General features: G+C 69.7%; 1 protein-coding gene across 1 annotated transcript in view; it reads left to right on the top strand.

Annotated features, from left to right (window-relative positions):
* Window positions 1–17,778, top strand: part of HSPG2 (heparan sulfate proteoglycan 2) — a 66,541-nt gene that overhangs the window by 2,166 nt on the left and 46,597 nt on the right. The window contains 31 exon segments of the mRNA XM_068162848.1: window positions 27–283; window positions 1,225–1,233; window positions 1,236–1,300; window positions 1,302–1,344; window positions 2,350–2,525; window positions 2,527–2,548; window positions 3,477–3,621; window positions 4,668–4,816; window positions 5,578–5,724; window positions 6,527–6,690; window positions 7,020–7,196; window positions 7,576–7,772; window positions 7,855–8,002; window positions 8,218–8,345; window positions 9,082–9,168; window positions 9,393–9,451; window positions 9,553–9,620; window positions 11,859–11,999; window positions 13,076–13,249; window positions 14,304–14,438; window positions 14,440–14,484; window positions 14,562–14,680; window positions 14,766–14,877; window positions 16,199–16,312; window positions 16,393–16,520; window positions 16,598–16,684; window positions 16,772–16,821; window positions 16,919–17,007; window positions 17,085–17,225; window positions 17,307–17,474; window positions 17,476–17,499. Of these exon segments, the coding sequence (XP_068018949.1) occupies window positions 27–283; window positions 1,225–1,233; window positions 1,236–1,300; window positions 1,302–1,344; window positions 2,350–2,525; window positions 2,527–2,548; window positions 3,477–3,621; window positions 4,668–4,816; window positions 5,578–5,724; window positions 6,527–6,690; window positions 7,020–7,196; window positions 7,576–7,772; window positions 7,855–8,002; window positions 8,218–8,345; window positions 9,082–9,168; window positions 9,393–9,451; window positions 9,553–9,620; window positions 11,859–11,999; window positions 13,076–13,249; window positions 14,304–14,438; window positions 14,440–14,484; window positions 14,562–14,680; window positions 14,766–14,877; window positions 16,199–16,312; window positions 16,393–16,520; window positions 16,598–16,684; window positions 16,772–16,821; window positions 16,919–17,007; window positions 17,085–17,225; window positions 17,307–17,474; window positions 17,476–17,499 (3,568 nt within the window).

Below are 17,778 nucleotides of genomic sequence, written 5' to 3'. Positions count from 1 at the left end.
ACCCCTCTCCTTTGCCCCCCCCCCAGACGCTGTCACTCAGCCTCCCCCCAGCACCACCTCCCGGCCGGGGCACCAGCCGCCCCCTCAGCACCCCCAGCGCCGCCGGCACCACCCCCTGGGCGCCAGGGCGGCAGCCCCCGACCCCGCGCCCGCCCCCGGCCGGCGGTGGGCAGCGGGTGCCCGGCGGGGGAGGCTGCCTGCGGGGACGGGCACTGCGTGCCCAGGGACTACGTCTGCGACGGCGAGCCCGACTGCGCCGACGGCAGCGACGAGCAGGCCTGCGGTGAGCGGGGCACGGCGGGGCACCCAGGGTGGCACTGCCCCTGCGCGGCACCCGCGGCCCGGCACCCGGCACCCCCTGCCCACTGTCCGTCGCCCACCAGCCCTCACCCATCCCCCACTGCACAGCGCTCGCCCCCTGGTGCCCACCACCCATCACCCACCCACTGCCCACTGCCCACCACCCATCAGCACCACCCCATGCCCACCACACACCACCCACTGCCCACTGCCCACCACTCCCCACCCTGTGCCCACCACTCATTGCCCACTGCCTGTCACTCCCCCCACCCACCACCCCCTGCCCACCACTCTCCCACCCCATGCCCACTGCTCCCTACCCCATGCCCACCGCTCCTCCACTCCATGCCCACCACCCCTTGCCCACTGCTCCCCACCTCTTGCCCACCACTCCTCACCTTGTGCCCACCACTCCCCCCACCTCATGCCCACCACTCCTAACCCAGTACCCACCACCCATCACCCCTTGTCCACCACGCCCCCACTCCATGCCCCCTGCTCCCTACCCCATGCCCACTGCTCCTCACCCCTTGCCCACCACTCCCCCACCCCCATGCCCACTGCTCCCTACCCTTTGCCCTCCACTCCTCCACCCCCTCCCCACCACCCCCTGCCCCCACCACTCCCCAACCCCTTGCCCACTGCTCCCTACCCCATGCCCACTGTTTCTCACCCTGTGCCCACCACTCCCTGACCCCATGCCCACTGCTCCCTACCCTTTGCCCTCCACTCCTCCACCCCTTGCCCACCACTCCTCACCCTGTGCCCACCACTCCTCATCCTGTGCCCACCACTCCTCCACCCCCTGCCCCCCACTCCTAGCCCAGTGCCCCACCGCCCATCACCCCTTGCCCACCACTCCCCCCCTCCCCCCCCGCCCGCTGCTCACCCTCCCCTTTGCCCCGTGCCCGTCTGGGTGCCCAGGCACTCCGTCTCCTGCGAGCCCAACGAGTTCCAGTGTGCCAACGGGCACTGTGCCCTCAAGCTGTGGCGCTGCGATGGGAGAGAACGACTGCGGCGACGGCTCCGACGAGAGCCACTGCCGTGAGTGTGCCCGGGGTGCCAGGCTGGGGCACGGGGGCTGCCAGGCGGGGCCTGGGGGAGGCCTGGTGGGGCTCAGGGGGTGCCAGGCTGGGCACGGGGCTGCCAGGCGGGGCCTGGGGGAGGCCTGGTGGGGCTCAGGGGGGTGCCAGGCTGGGCACGGGGGCTGCCAGGCGGGGCCTGGGGGAGGCCTGGTGGGGCTCAGGGGGTGCCAGGCAAGGCTCAGGGAATGCCAGGCCAGGCTTAGTAGGTGTCAGGTGGGGCTCAGGGGATGCCAGGCTGGACCACAGGGGTGCCAGGCATGGCTTGGGGGTGCCAGGCAGGGCTCAGGGGGTGCCAGGTGGGGCTTGGAGGGGTGCCTGGTGGGGCTCAGGGGGTGCCAGGCCAGGCTTGTGGGGTGCCAGGCAGGGCTTGGGGGGATGCCAGGCAGGGCTTGGACAGTGCCAGGTGGGGCTCAGGGGGGCACCAGGCTGGGCACAGGGGTGCCAGGCATGGCTTGGGAGAGCCAGGCAGGGCTCAGGGGGTGCCAGGCCAGGCTTGTGGGGTGCCAGGCAGGGCTTAGGGAATGCCAGGCCGGGCTTGGGAGGGTGTCAGGTGGGGCTCAGGGGGTGCCAGACTGGGCACAGGGGTGCCAGGCTGGACACAGGGGTGCCAGGCAGGGCTTGGGGAGAGCCAGGCAGGGGGGTGCCAGGTGCGGCTTGGAGGGGTGCCTGGTGGGGCTCAGGGGGGTGCCAGGCCAGGCTTGGTGGGGTGCCAGGCGGGGCTTAGGGGATGCCAGGAAGGGCTTGGACGGTGCTAGGTGGAGCTCAGGGGGTGCCAGGCTGGACACAGGGGTGCCAGGCATGGCTTGGGGGAGCCAGGCAGGGCTCAGGGGGTGCCAGGCTGGACACAGGGGGTGCCAGGTGCGGCTTGGAGGGGTGCCTGGTGGGGCTCAGGGGGGTGCCAGGCCAGGCTTGTGGAGTGCCAGGTGGGGCTAGGGGGTTGCCAGGATGGGCACATGGGTGCCAGGCACAGCTCAGGGGGTGCCAGGCGGTGCCCACGGCCCCCTGCTGAGGCGCTGGCACCCCCTGCAGCCACCAAAGGCTCCGGACGCTGCCTGTGGGCCGGCGGAGTTCCGCTGCCAGGCCTCTGGCACCTGCATCCGTGCCAGCTACCAGTGCGACCGCGAGCCCGACTGCCCCGACCCGCTCCGACGAGGTTGGCTGCGGTGAGTGGCACCGGCGGGCACCACGCGGCACCAGGCGGGCACCAGCCGGGCACCGCTGCCAGCCCTGCGCTGCCCCAGCCCTGCGCTGCCTGCGCGGCGTCCTGGGGGGCTGTGTGCCTGGGGGGGGATGGCACCTGTGCCCTGGCACCGGGCTGGGGGCCGTGTGGTGTGGCACCAGGGTGGGCATATGGTTCCCAGGGCTGTGGTGCCAGGCTGGGGCACAATGTGAGATGGCACCAGGCTGGGCACATGGTGCCCAGGGCCATGGCACCGGACTGGGGATACTGTGCCTGCAGACGCTGTGGCATAGAACCAGGCTGGCAACAGTGTGCCCTGGGTGGTACTGGGTGGTGCCAGGGTGGTGCTGAGTGATACTGGGTGATGCCAGGTGGTGCCAGGGTGGTGCCAGAGTGGCTCCAGGGCGGTGGCTTGGTTGTGCCAGAGTGGTACTGGGTGGTGCCAAGTGGTGCAGGGTGGTGCCAGGTGGTGCCAGGGAGGTGTTGGATGGTGCTAGAGTGATGGTGGGTGATACTGCGTGGTGCCAGGTGGGTGCCAGGGTGGTGCTGGGGTGGTGCCAGGTGGTGTCAGAGTGATGCTGGGTGGTACTGGGTGGTGCCAGGGTGGTGCCAGGTGGTGCCAGAGTGATGCTGGGTGGTACTGGGTGGTGCCAGGGTGGTACAAGGGAGGTGTTGGGTGGTGCCAGGGTGGTGCTGGGTGGTGCCAGGGTGGTGACAGGGTAGTGCCAGGGTGGTGCCAGGTGGTGTCAGAGTGATGCTGGGTGATACTGGGTGGTGCCAGGGTGGTGCAAGGGAGGTGTTGGGTGGTGCCAGGGTGGTGCCGGGTGGTGCCAGGGTGGTGCCAGGCGGTGTCAGAGTGGCGCTGAGTGGTGCCAGGTGGTGCCAGGGTGGTGACGGGGTGGGGCGGGCAGTGCCCCCGCAGGTGGTGACGCTGCCCCAGGAGTCGGTGCGGGCAGTGCCCGGCCAGACAGTGACCTTCACCTGCGTGGCCACCGGGGTGCCCACCCCCATCATCACCTGGCGCCTCAACTGGGGGCACACCCCCAGCAGCCACAGGTGCGGGCGGGGCACAGGCGGGGCACGGGGGTGGAGCTCCTGATTGGGTGGGGCTGGTGCTGGGGGTGCTGGGCACTGGGGGTGTTGGGTGCTGGGCACAGGGGGTGCTGGGTGCTGGGGATGCTGGACACTGGGTTGCTGGGTGCTGGGGGTGCTGGGTAGTATGGGTGCTGGGAACAGGGGGGTGCTGGGTGCTGGGGGTGCTGGGTGCTGTGTGCTGGGCACTGGGGGTGCTCTGCACAGGGGGTGCTGAGGATGCTGGACACTGGGTTGCTGGGTGCTGGGGGTACTAGGGGTGCTGTGTGCTGGGCTGGGGGTGCTGGGCACTGGGGGTGTTGGGTGCTGGGCAGAGGGGGTGCTGAGCACAGGGGGTGCTGGGTACTATGGGGGCTGAGCACTGGGGGTGCTGGGCAGAGGGGGTGCTGGGTGCTGGGCAGAGGGGGTGCTGGGTGCTGGGGGTGCTGGGTGCTGGGCACAGGGGGTGCTGGGTGCTGGGGGTGCGGGGTGCTGGGTGCTGGGGGTGCTGGGTGCTGGGCACAGGGGGTGCTGGGTGCTGGGGATGCTGGACACTGGGTTGCTGGGTGCTGGGGGTGCTGGGTAGTATGGGTGCTGGGAACAGGGGGTGCTGGGTGCTGGGGGTGCTGGGTGCTGTGTGCTGGGCACTGGGGGTGCTCTGCACAGGGGGTGCTGAGGATGCTGGACACTGGGTTGCTGGGTGCTGGGGGTACTAGGGGTGCTGTGTGCTGGGCTGGGGGTGCTGGGCACTGGGGGTGTTGGGTGCTGGGCACAGGGGGTGCTGGGTGCTGGGGGTGCTGGGTACTATGGGGGCTGGGCACTGGGGGTGCTGGACATTGAGAATCCTGTGTGTGCCAGGCGCTGCGTGTGCCAGGCGCTGGGTGTCAGGCCTGCTGGGCACTAGGTGTGCTGAGTGCTGGGCACTGGGCATACTGGGCGTGCTGGGCATTGGTTGCCAGGCAGTGGGTGCTGGGTGGCAGGCAGGCTGGGTGGCAGGCAGGCTGGGTGCCAGGTGCCAGGCGTGCCCGCAGGGTGTCGATCGTCAGCGAGGCCGGGCAGGGCACCCTGACCATCCGGGACGTGAAGGAGGCCGACCAGGGAGCCTACACCTGCGAGGCCATCAACAGCCTGGGCATGGTGTTCGGCATCCCCGACAGCATCCTCACCGTCACCCGCCCCGGTGAGTGCCCCCTGCCCAGCCTACCCAGCCCCCTGTCCCCTGCCCTGCCCTGCCCTGCCCTGCCCAGCCCCCTGCCCTGCCCTGCCCTGCCCTGCCCCTTGCCCACTGCCCCCTGTCCTGCCCCCTGCACCCTGCCCTGCCCTGCCCTGTCCCCTGCCCTGCCCTGCCCAGCCCCCTGTCCCCTGGCTCTTGTCCCCTGCCCTCTGCCCATCCCTCTGCCCCCTATCCCCTGCCCAGCCCAGCCCAGCCCCCTGTTCCCTGTCCCCTGTCCCTTGTCCCCTGCCCATCCCTCTGCCCCCTATCCCTTGTCCCCTGCCCCCTGCCCTGCCCCCTGCCCAGCCCAGCCCACTGTCCCCTGCCCTGTCCTGCCCTGCCCAGCCCAGCCCAGCCCCCTGCCCTGCCCCCTGCCCTGCCCCCTGCCCAGCCCAGCCCCCTGTCCCCTGCCCTGCCCTGCCCAGCACCCTGTCCCCTGTTCCCTGTCCCCCTGCCCCCTGCCCCCTGCCCAGCCCAGCCCAGCCCCCTGTCCTCTGCCCTGCCCTGCCCCCTGCCCTACGCAGCCCCCTGCCCCTGTGCCCTGCCCATCCCCCTGCCCTGTCCCCTGCCCTGCCCATCCCCCATCCCCCTGTCCTCTGTCCCCTGCCCTCTGCCGCCTGCCCCCTGCCCAGCCCCTGGCCCCTGCCCCCTCTCCATTTCCATTCTCCTGCCCCCTGCCTTGCCCCCACCATGGCACTGGCATGGCGTTCACCCCTCCCCTGGTGCAGGGCCGTGCCCCGAGGGCCACTTCCAGGTGCCAGGGAGCTCTCGCTGCCTGCCCTGCTTCTGCTTCGGTGCCACCAGCTCCTGCCGTGCCACCGCCCGGCAGCGCCAGCGCCTGCAGCTCCGCTTCGACCGCCCCGGCGACTTCAAGGGTGAGTGAGGGGCAGGAGGGGGCAGCAGGGCACAGGGAGCAGCAGGGCACAGGGGGGCAGCAGGGCACAGGGGAGCAGCAGGGCACAGGGGGAAGCAGGGCACAGGGGAGCAACAGGGCACAGGGGGCAGCAGGGCACAGGGGGAGGCAGGGCACAGGGAGCAGCAGGGCACAGGGGGAAGCAGGGCACCAGGGAAGCAGCAGGGCACAGGGAGCAGCAGGGTACAGGGGGCAGCAGGGCACAGGAGAGCAGCAGGGCACCAGGGGAGCAGCAGGGCACAGGGAGCAGCAGGGCACAGGGGGAGGCAGGGCACAGGGAGCAGCAGGGCACAGGGAGCAGCAGGGCACAGGGGGAAGCAGGGCACAGGGAGCAGCAGGGTACAGAGGGCAGCAGGGCACAGGAGAGCAGCAGGGCACCAGGGAAGCAGCAGGGCACAGGGAGCAGCAGGGCACAGGAGAGCAGCAGGGCACCAGGGAAGCAGCAGGGCACAGGGAGCAGCAGGGTACAGGGGGCAGCAGAGCACAGGGGAGCAGCAGGGTACAGGGGGCAGCAGGGCACAGGGGACCAACAGGGCACAGGGGACAGCAGGGCACCAGGGAAGCAGCAGGGCACAGGGAGCAGCAGGATACAGGGAGCAGCAGGGCACAGGGGGAGGCACGGCACTGGGGTCATCAGGGCACAGGGGGAGGCAGCAGGGCACAGAAGGGCAGCAGGGCACAGGGGGAGGCAGGGCACAGGGAGCAGCAGGGCACAGGGGCCAGCAGGGCACAGGGACCCCAGGGGCTGAGCCCTCTCCCGGCAGGAGTCAACGTGACGGTGCCAGCCTCGCCCTCCTCGCCGGTGCTCTCTGCCACCCAGCTCCATGTGGATGTGGGCACAGAGGAGTTCCAGCTGCTGGACCTCTCCCGACGCTTCCTGGCCCTCGATGCCTACTGGGCACTGCCAAGCACCTTCCTTGGGGACAAGGTGACAGCAGCTGGGGGTGGGGCTGGGGCTGGGCTGGGACTGGGGGTGGGGCTGGGCTGGGGGTGGGGCTGTGGATGGAGCTGGGGGGGGGGTGGGGGGGCGCTGGGGGTGGGCCTGGGGCTGGGCTGGGCTCAGGGTGGGGCTGGGGCTGGAGCTGGGGGGTGTGGGGGGGACGCTGCGGGTGGGCTGGGTGTGTAGCTGGGGGCGGGGCTGGGGGGTGGGGCTGGGGCTGGGCTGGGCTCAGGGTGGGGCTGGGGGGGGTGTAGCTGGGGGCGGGGCTGGGGGGTGGGGCCGGGGTGCCAGCTGCTGACTGCCCCCCACGGTGCCAGGTGGATGCCTACGGGGGGGCACTGAGCTATGGGGTGCGGTACCGCCTGGGCCGGGGCCCCCCCGAGCCGACCACCCACCCTGACGTGGTGCTGCGCGGGCACGGGCGCCAGCTGCGGGCACGAGCCGGTGCCACCCGCCCCGACGTCACCAACCAGAGGCGCGTGCCCTTCACCGAGGTGCGAGGAGTGCCAGGGGGCCGGGGGGGGGCATGGGGGGAATGGAGGTGGGCGATGGGGGGAGGGTGAGAGGTGGTGATGGGTGGGGGATGGGTGAGTGATGAGCGGGTGATGGGTGGGTGGGTGGGTGATGGTGCTAGTGGGTGGATGATGGTGGTGGGTGATGGTGGTGGGTGGGTGATGGGTGGGTGATGGGTGGGTGGGGGACGGTGCCAGTGGGCGCTGGTGGTGCTGGTGCCAAGCAAGCGCTACCAGTGCTGCTGAGCGAGCGCTGGCAGTGCTGGGGCAGTCGATGCCAGCGGTGGCACCAGGGCAGACGATGCCAGCGGTGGCACCACCCCCTGGGGGTGACTCCGCTGTGCCCCCCCCCCCCCGGCAGGAGCACTGGGAGGATGAGGAGGGCGCCCCCGTGAGCCGGGAGCTGCTGCTGCTGGTGCTGCAGGACCTGGAGGGCATCTTCCTGCGGGCAGTGTACGACGGGCACATGGCCAGCGTGGGGCTCAGCGCCGTGGCCATGGACGTCACCGGCCCCGGGGACAGCGGCCTGGGCCCCGCCGGGGAGGTGGAGGAGTGCAGGTGACCGCCGCAGGCACTGGGAGGGGGCGGGCTCGGGGCCACCCCCGCCGGGACGCCGCGCTGACGGCGCCCCCCTCCGCAGGTGCCCGGTGGGCTACGCGGGGCTGTCGTGCCAGCGCTGCGCCAGCCGCTTCGAGCGGGTGCAGAAGGGACCCTACCTGGGCAGCTGCTCCGGCTGCGGCTGCCACGGCCACTCCAGCACCTGCGACCCTGTCTTCGGGCACTGCCTGGTGAGGAGGGGGCGGGGGGAGCCCGGGGCGGGGGGCGCGGGGCGGGGGGAGCCCGGGGCGGGGGGCGCGGGGCGGGGAGCCCGGGGCGGGGGGCCCGGGGCGGGGGGCGCGGGGCGGGGGGGAGCGCGGGGGCGGGGGGCGCGGGGTGGGGGGGCGCGGGGTGGGGGGCGCGGCGCGGTGCCGGCAGCCGCTGACGCCGAGCGCGCCCCCCCCAGAACTGCCAGCACAACACGGAGGGGCCGCAGTGCGAGAAGTGCAGGCCTGGCTTCTTCGGCGACGCCACCAAGGGCACCGCCACCGCCTGCCACCCCTGCCCCTGCCCCTACACCGAGCCCTCGCGCAGGTGAGTGCCAGCCCCCCGCCCGGGGCGCCCCTCCCCCCGCCCCTGAGTGCCAGCGTGCGGCGGTGCCAGTGGGGCTGTGCCAGCCTGGCTATGTAAGCATGTGGCGGTGCCAGCCCGGCAGTGCCAGTGTGCAGCAGTGCCAGCCCGGCTGTGCCAGTGTGTGGCTGTGCCTGCCTGGCTGTGCAAGCATGTGGCGGTGCCAGCCCAGCTGTGCCAGCGTGCAGTGGTGCCAGCCTGGCTGTGCCAGCGTGCGGCAGTACCAGCCCAGCTGTGCCAGCATGCGGCGGTGCCAGCCCGGCTGTGTCAGCGTGTGGTGGTGTCAGCCTGGCGGTGCCAGCCCGGCTGTGCCAGCATGTGGCGGTGCCAGCCCGGCTGTGCCAGCGTGCAGTGGTGCCAGCCTGGCGGTGCCAGCCCAGCTGTGCCAGCGTGTGGTGGTGCCATCCTGGCGGTGCCAGCCCGGCTGTGCCAGCGTGTGGCGGTGCCAGCCTGGCTGTGCCAGCCCGGCTGTGCCAGCGTGCAGCAGTGCCAGCCTGGCGGTGCCAGCCCGGCTGTGCCAGCGTGTGGTGGTGCCATCCTGGCGGTGCCAGCCCGGCTGTGCCAGCGTGTGGCGGTGCCAGCCTGGCTGTGCCAGCCCGGCTGTGCCAGCGTGCAGCAGTGCCAGCCTGGCGGTGCCAGCCCGGCTGTGCCAGCCCGGCTGTGCCAGCGTGCAGCGGTGCCAGCCCGGCTGTGCCCACAGGTTCTCCGAGTCCTGCTTCCTGGACACCGATGGCCAGGCCACCTGCGACGCCTGTGCCCCCGGATACGCCGGGCGCCGCTGCGAGAGGTGGGCACCGCGGGCACCCTGGCACCCCCCCGAGACCACCACACCCATCTGAAACCCCTGCACCCACCCCCCCCTCCACCCTCACTACCCCTCCCCCACCCCCTCCCCCTCCCCCCCCACTCCCTTCTCCCTCCTCCCTCCTCCTCACCCCTCTGCCCCACCCTGCCCCGCCCTGCCCCGCCCTGCCCCGCCCTGCCCCGCCCTCACCCCTCCCCCCCCCGCAGGTGTGCTCCAGGCTACGAGGGGGATCCCATCCAGCCCGGAGGCAAATGCAGCCCCATTGGTGAGTCTGCCTGTGGGTGCTCCCCCCCCCCCACCCACCCAGGGGTGCTCCCTCCCCACCTCTGGGTGCCCCCTCCCCACCCTCACCCTCGCTGCCTGCAGGTCAGGAGCTCGCCAAGTGTGATGCCCGCGGGGGCAAGGACGATGCCAGTGGCACCTGCCGCTGCAAGGTGAGGGCAGGGTGCCAGGGGGTGAGGGGGGCTGGGTGCTGCCACCCTCCATGGCACCCAGGGGCATCCCTGGGTACCCAATGCCATCCTCCACAGCACCCAGTCCCACCCTGTCCAGTGCCCCCATGGCACCCAGTCCAACCCCTCCCCACTGGCACCCATTCCAATGCCCCCATGGCACCCAGTCCAACCCCTCCCCACTGGCACCCATTCCAATGCCCCCATGGCACCCAGTCCAACCCCTCCCCACTGGCACCCATTCCAATGCCCCCATGGCACCCAGTCCAACCCCTCCCCACTGGCACCCATTCCAATGCCCCCATGGTACCCAGTCCACACCCCCTGCCCCAGCACCCAGTCTGACCCCCATGGCACCCAGCCTCAGCCCTTGGGGCACCCAGTCCCATCCTCCTTGGCACCGCTTCCAACCTCCTCTGGCACCCAGTCCGACCCCTCCGTGGCACCCAGTCCAGTCCCTGGGGCACTCAGTCCCCTGGGCCCTCCACAGCACCCAGACCACCCCATGGCACCCAGAGCAACCTGCCTGTGCCACCCAGTCCAACCCCTCCTTAGCACCAACTCCAACCCCCTTGGCACCCATCCCCAACCCCCTTGGCACCCATTCCTAACCACCTTGGCACCCATTCCAACCCCCTTGGCACCCATTCCACAACCCCCTTGGCAACCATTCCACAACCCCCTTGGCACCCATCTCCAACCCCCTTGGCTCCCCTTCCAACCCCCTTGGCACCCATTCCCAACCCTCTTGGCACCAACTCCAACCCCCTTGGCACTCATTCCAACCCCCTTGGCACCCATTCCCAAACCCCTTGGCACCCATTCCACAACCCCCTTGGCACCCATTCCTACCCTCTTGGCACCCATTGCAACCCCCTTGGCAACCATTCCACAACCCCTTGGCACCCATCTCCAACCCCCTTGGCACCCATCCCCAACCCCCTTGGCACCCATTCCTACCCCTTGGCACCCACTCCAACCCCCTTGGCACCCATTCCTACCCCTTGGCACCCACTCCAACCCCCTTGGCACCCATTCCCAACCCCCTAGGCACCCATTCCTAACCACCTTGGCACCCATCCCCAACCCCCTTGGCACCCATTCCAACCCCCTTGGCACCCATTCCACAACCCCTTGGCACCCATCTCCAACCCCCTTGGCACCCATCCCCAACCCCCTTGGCACCCATTCCACAACCCCTTGGCACCCATCTCCAACCCCCTTGGCACCCATTCCACAACCCCCTTGGCACCCATCTCCAACCCCATGGCTCCCCTTCCTACCCCCTTGGCACCCATTCCAAGCCTCTTGGCACCCACTCCAACTCCACCTGGCACCCATTCCCAACCCCCTTGGCACCCATTCCCTACCCCTGTGGCACCCATTTGTAATGCCCTTGGCACCCATTCCCAACCCCCTTGGCACCCATCTCCAACCCCCTTGGCACCCATTCCCAACCCCCTTGGCACCCATCTCCAACCCCCTTGGCACCCATTCCCAACCCCCTTGGCACCCATTCTCTACCCCTGTGGCACCCATTTGTAATGCCCTTGGCACCCATTCCAACCCCCTTGGCACCCATTCCCAAACCCCTTGGCACCCATTCCACAACCCCCTTGGCACCCATCTCCAACCCCCTTGGCACCCATTCCCAAACCCCTAGGCACCCATTCCCAAACCCCTTGGCACCCACTCCAACCCCCTTGGCACCCATCCCCAACCCCCTTGGCTCCCCTTTCAACCCCCTTGGCACCCATCTCCAACCCCCTTGGCACCCACTCCAACCCCCTTGGCACCCATCCCCAACCCCCTTGGCACCCATTCCCAAACCCCCTTGGCACCCATTCCCAACCCTCTTGGCACCCATCTCCAACCCCCTTGGCACCCATTCCAAACCCCCTTGGCACCCATTCCAACCCCCTTGGCACCCATTCCAAACCCCCTTGGCACCCATTCCAACCCCCTTGGCACCCATTCCAAACCCCCTTGGCACCCATTCCTACCCCCTTGGCACCCATCTTCAACCCCCTTGGCACCTATTCCCAACCCCCTTGGCACCCACTCCAAACCCCTATGGCACACATTCCAGCTCCCCTTGGCACCCATCTCCAACCCCCTTGCCACCCATTCCCACTCCCTTGGCGCCCAGCTGCCCTGCCCCCCCCCGCCGCCCCTGTGCCCAGCCGGTGCCAGCCCAGCCGGTGCCCGCTGTGCCCGCAGCCCAACGTCGAGGGCCGGCTGTGCGACGCCTGCGCCGCTGGCACCTTCCACCTGAGCGCTGCCAACCCCGAGGGCTGCCTGCCCTGCTTCTGCATGGGCATCACCAGGCACTGCCACAGCTCCGCCTGGAGCCGCCACCAGGTACCCACGGCCCTGCCAGGCCCTGCCAGGCCCTGCCAGGCCTCACTCTGCTCATGTTGAGCTGGGATGTGTCGTGTGGTGTGGTGCCATGCTCTGCTGTGCCATGCTGTGCCATGCCACACTGTGCCATGCCAGGCTATGTAATCTTGTGCCATGCCATGCCATGCTGTGCCATGCTCTGCCATGCCACACTGTGCCATGCCAGGCTATGCAATCTTGTGCCATGCCATGCCATGCTGTGCCATGCTGTGCCATGCCACACTGTGCCATGCCAGGCTATGTAATCTTGTGCCATGCTGTGACGTGCCATGCTGTGCCATGCCCGGCTATGCAATTTTGTGCCATGCTGTGCTGTGCCATGCTGTGCCATGCCAGGCTATGCAATCTTGTGCCATGCCAGACTGTGCCATGCCAGGCTATGCAATCTTGTGCCATGCTGTGCTGTGCCATGCTGTGCCATGCCAGGCTATGCAATCTTGTGCCATGCCATGCTGTGCCACATTGTATTACGCTATGCCATGCCATGCTGTGCCCAGGTTATGCCACCTTGCTACTTGCCATGCCATGCTGTGCCATGTCATGTTGTGCTGTGCCAGGTAGTGCCACACTGTAATTTGCCATGCCATGCTGTGCCAGCTTGTGCCATGTCATATTGGTCTGTGCTGGGTAGTGCCATGCCATGCTGTGCCATGCCATGCTGTGCCATGCCAGGCTATGCAATCTTGTGCCATGCCATGCTGTGCTGTGCCATGCTGTGCCATGCTGCGCCATGGGGTGCCATGCTGTGCCATTCCACACTGTGCCATGTTGTACCATGCTGTGCCATGCTGTGCCATGCTACGTCATGTTGTGCTGTGCCAGGCAGTGCCAGGCAGTGCCAGGTAGTGCCATGTTGCAACTTGCCATGCCATGCTGTGCCAGCTTGTGCCATGTCATATTGGTCTGTGCTGGGTGGTGCCATGCCATGCTGTGCCATGCCATGCTGTGCCAGGTAGTGCCACTCTGTGCCCTGCTGTGCCACGTGGTTTTGTGCTGTGCCATGCCAGCCATGCCCACCACCAGGCCTTCCCTTCCAGGTGCTGCTGACAGCCGAGGGCACTGCGCCGCTGCCCCTGGCCAACCTGGCTGGCACCCAGTCGGGCACCGGTGCCAGGTTCACGGCGCCGCAGGAGCTGCTCTTCGATGCCTTCCAGACCCTGCCCCAGGAGGTCTTCTACTGGGTGCTGCCCGAGGCCTTCACCAGGGACAAGGTGCCCGGGCACGGGGCAAGGGGGCAAGGGGGGCAAGGGAGGCAAAGAGGACAAGGGGGACAAGGGAGGCAAGGGGGCAAGGGGGGCAAGGGTGACAAGGGGAGCAAGGCTGGCAAAGGGGACAAGGGGGGCAAGGGTGGCAAAGGGGATAAGGGTGGGCAGAGGAACGGGGGGGCAAGGGTGGCAAAGAGGACAAGGGGGACAAGGGTGGCAAGGGTGGCAAGGGGGGCAAGGGTGGCAAGGGGAGCAAGGGGGGCAAGGGTGGCAAGGGGAGCAAGGCTGGCAAAGGGGACAAGGGGGGCAAGGGTGGCAAGAGGGACATGGGTGGCAAGGGAGGCAAGGGGGGCAAGGTGGGCAAGGGTGGCGAGGGGGACAAAGGGCACAAGGGGTGCAAGGGGGGCAAAGGGGATAAGGGTGGCAGGAGGGACAAGGGTGGCAAGGCTGGCAAAGGGGATAAGGGTGGGCAGAGGAACAGGGGGGGCAAGGGTGGCAAGGGGAACAAGAGGGGCAAGGCTGGCAAAGAGGACAAGGGGGGCAAGGCTGGCAAAGAGGACAAGGGGGGCAAGGGTGGCAAGGGGGACAAGGGGGACAAGGAGACAAGGGTGGCCAGAAGGACATGGGTGGCAAGGGAGGCAGGGGGGGCAAGGTGGGCAAGGGTGGCGAGGGGGACAAGGGTGGCAAGGGGAACAAGGGTGGCAAGGCTGGCAAAGGGGATAAGGGTGGCAGGGGGGACAAGGAGGACAAGGCTGTCGAAGGGGACAAGGGTGGCCAGAGGAACAGGGGGGTCAAGGGTGGCAAGGGGAGCAAGAGGGGCAAGGCTGGCAAAGGGAACAAGGGGGACAGGGGTGGCAAGAGGGACATGGGTGGCAAGGGTGGCAAGTGGGACAAGAGGGGCAAAGGGGACGAGGGTACCAGGTCTGGCAAAGGGGGCGAGGCTGGCAAGAGCGGCAAGGGGGACAAGAGGGACAAGGCTGGCAGAGGGGACACGAGTGATGAGGGTGGCGAGAGGGCTGTGCCCGTGCCGTGCCCGTCCTCAGCGTGCCCCCCGCCGCAGGTGACGTCGTACGGCGGTGAGCTGCGCTACAGGGTGGCACACCGGGCAGCGCCGGGCGCCCAGCCGCCGCCGCGCCAGCCGGACGTGGTGCTGCAGGGCAACGGCATCCTCCTGGAGCACTTCTCCGACGCCAGCTTCCCCCCCCGGCGTGCCCACCGCCGTCACCGTGCCCTTCCGGGAGGTGAGCGCCGCCCCGTGCCCCCCCTCGGCCGCGGGGCCGGGCCGGGCCGGGGCACTGAGGCGGGGGTGTGCCCGCAGCACGCCTGGCGCCGGGCGGACGGGCACAGCGCCACCCGCGAGCACCTCCTGATGGCGCTGGCGGACCTCGACCTGCTGCTGATCCGAGCCAGCTACTCGGAGCGGCCCGAGGAGAGCAGGTAGCGGGCAGCGGGCGGGCGGCGGGCAGGGGGCTGAGGGCGGGCAGGGCACCGGGCGCTGGGCACCGCCTGTCTCGCCCCACAGACTGGCAGACGTCAGCCTGGACGTGGCAGTGCCAGAGGCCACCGGCCACCCGCCCGCGCTGGAGGTGGAGGACTGCAGCTGCCCCGATGGGTACCGCGGAGCCTCCTGCCAGGTGTGCCCCCCCTGGTGCCCGCTGAGCCCTGCCCACACCCTCGGGCTGCTGCCCACCCTGTGTGACTCTGTGTGCCCTGGCACTGAGTGGTGCCCACCCTGCTTGTGCCTGTGTGCCCCTGGGGGCAGTGAGTGGTGCCCACCCTGCTTGATTCTGTGTGCCCCTGGGGGCAGTGAGTGGTGCCCACCCTGCTTGACCCTGTGTGCCCCTGGGGGCAGTGAGTGGTGCCCACCCTGCTTGACCCTGTGTGCCCCTGGGGGCAGTGAGTGGTGCCCACCCTGCTTGACCCTGTGTGCCCCTGGGGGCAGTGAGTGGTGCCCACCCTGTGTGACCCTGTGTGCCCCTGGGGGCAGTGAGTGGTGCCCACCCTGCTTGACCCTGTGTGCCCCTGGGGGCAGTGAGTGGTGCCCACCCTGTGTGACCCTGTGTGCCCCTGGGGGCAGTGAGTGGTGCCCACCCTGCTTGACCCTGTGTGCCCCTGGGGGCAGTGACTGGTGCCCACCCTGTGTGACTCTGTGTGCCCCTGGGGGCAGTGAGTGGTGCCCACCCTGCTTGTGCCTGTGTGCCCCTGGGGGCAGTGAGTGGTGCCCACCCTGCTTGTCTGTGTGCCCTGGTAGTGAGTGGTGCCCACCCTGCTTGTGCCTTTGTGCCCCTGGGGGCAGTGAGTGGTGCCCACCCTGCTGGTCTCTGTGCCCTGGCAGTGAGTGGTGCCCACCTGCTTGACCCTGTGTGCCCCTGGGGGCAGTGAATGGTGCCCACCCTGCTTGTGCCTGTGTGCCCCTGGGGGCAGTGAGTGGTGCCCACCCTGTGTGACCCTGTGTGCCCCTGGGGGCAGTGACTGGTGCCCACCCTGTGTGACCCTGTGTGCCCCTGGGGGCAGTGAGTGGTGCCCACCCTGCTTGTCTGTGTGCCCCTGGGGGCAGTGAGTGGTGCCCACCCTGTGTGACTCTGTGTGCCCCTGGGGGCAGTGAGTGGTGCCCACCCTGCTTGTGTCTGTGTGCCCTGGCACTGAGTGGTGCCCACCCTGCTTGACTCTGTGTGCCCCTGGGGACAGTGAGTGGTGCCCACCCTGTGTGACCCTGTGTGCCCCTGGGGGCAGTGAGTGGTGCCCACCCTGTGTGCCCCTGTGTGCCCCTGGGGGCAGTGAGTGGTGCCCACCCTGCTTCTGTCTGTGTGCTCCTGGGGGCAGTGAGTGGTGCCCACCCTGCTTGACCCTGTGTGCCCCTGGGGGCAGTGAGTGGTGCCCACCCTGTGTGCCCCTGTGTGCCCCTGGGGGCAGTGAGTGGTGCCCACCCTGCTTGACCCTCTGTGCCCGCTGCAGGACTGTGCCACCGGCTACACTCGCAGCACCTCTGGGCTCTACCTGGGCACCTGTGAGCCATGCCAGTGCCATGGCCACGCCAGCGAGTGCCACCCCGAGACTGGTGTCTGCCAGGTGAGCTGGGCACAGCTGGGAGACACCCTTGGCACCCCCCTGGTGGTGCCACCCGTGCCCATCACCTTCCCCCTTCACAGGGCTGCCAAGACCACACGGAGGGTCCCCAGTGCGACAAATGCCAATCCGGCTACTACGGTGATGCCACCCAGGGCACGCCAGGAGACTGCCAGCCCTGTCCCTGCCACGGACCACAGGGTGCCAGCCAGTAGGTGCCGCCTCCTGGTGCCCTCCGTGCCCGGGGCCGCTGGCAGGGCCTCACCCATCCCCTTGTGCCCTCTGCAGGGAGACCAAGATCTGCTTCGCGGACACGGACGGGCAGCCCACCTGCAGCGCCTGTGCCCCCGGGCACAGCGGGCGCCTGTGCCAGAGGTGACAGGGGACAGCGGGCTGGGCACGGGGGTGGCTCTGGGGTGCAGAGCCCTCCCCTCACTGGCATCTCTTGCTGTGCCCCCGCAGGTGCTCGCCCGGGTACGTGGGGGACCCGCTGCGGGGAGAGCCCTGCCGAGGTAGGTGCCACGGGGAGGGGGCAAGGGGAGGTGCCCTGCGCTGGCACCGAGGGGGGGGCTGTGTGTAATCGCTGTTGTCACCCCCCCCCCCCCCCAGAGCCAGGTGCCCCCAGCGGGCAGTGCCAGTGTGACCCCCGTGGCAGTATCGGTGAGGGCTGCGATGCCAGCGGGCAATGCCAGTGCAAGGTGAGCCTCGGGCCTGCCCCGGAGCCCCCGGGAGGAGGTGGCAGGGCCTTGGCACCCACCCCGTGTCCCCCTCCCAGGCCAACGTGGAAGGTCCCCACTGTGCCACCTGCCGTGCCCACCATTTCCACCTGAGTGCCAGCGAGCCGGCCGGGTGCCTGCCCTGCTTCTGCATGGGCATCGTCCAGCACTGTGCCAGCACCTCCTATGCCCGCAGCGCCGTGAGTGTGCCCCCTGGCGGCCCCAGGTGTGCCCAGCGTGCCCCCCCCCCACCCCGCTCACCACCCCTGTCCCACCCCCAGGTCCGGACGCCCTTCGCCCCTGGCAATGCCCAGGGCTTCGCCTTGGTGAACCGGCAGCGCAGCACCCGGGTGGGCACCGGCCTGGTGGTGGAGCCTGGCACAGCCCAGCCCCGCCTCAGCTACCACCGCTTCGGGGAGCTGCCCCCCGACTCCTACTACTGGCAGCTGCCCCCCCCCCTACCAGGGGGACAAGGTAGGGGGGGGCTGTCCCCACAGCCCCCCAGGGGCAGGGGTGCCTATGGGAGCACCCAGCCTGCCCCTGCTCCCCGTGGGCACCCCTGGGTGCTCTGCCCCAGGGCAGGAGGCTGCAGCCTGCCCTGTCTGCTGCCCTCTCCTTTTCTGTTCTCCTCTCTTCCTTTCCCCTTCCCCTTCCCCTTTCTCCTTCCCCTTTCCCCTTTCCCCTTCCTCATCCCTATCTCATCCCCTCCCCTTTCCCCTCTCCCTCTCCCTCTCCCTCTCCCTCTCCCTCTCC

Source organism: Melanerpes formicivorus, unplaced genomic scaffold (genome assembly GCF_026170545.1).
Source record: "Melanerpes formicivorus ecotype bairdi unplaced genomic scaffold, bMelFor1.0.p_v2 SCAF_67, whole genome shotgun sequence".
Lineage (NCBI taxonomy): Eukaryota > Metazoa > Chordata > Aves > Piciformes > Picidae > Melanerpes > Melanerpes formicivorus.
The sequence above is the reverse complement of the archived record's forward strand: the minus strand, read 5'-3'. Positions and strand labels throughout refer to the sequence as shown.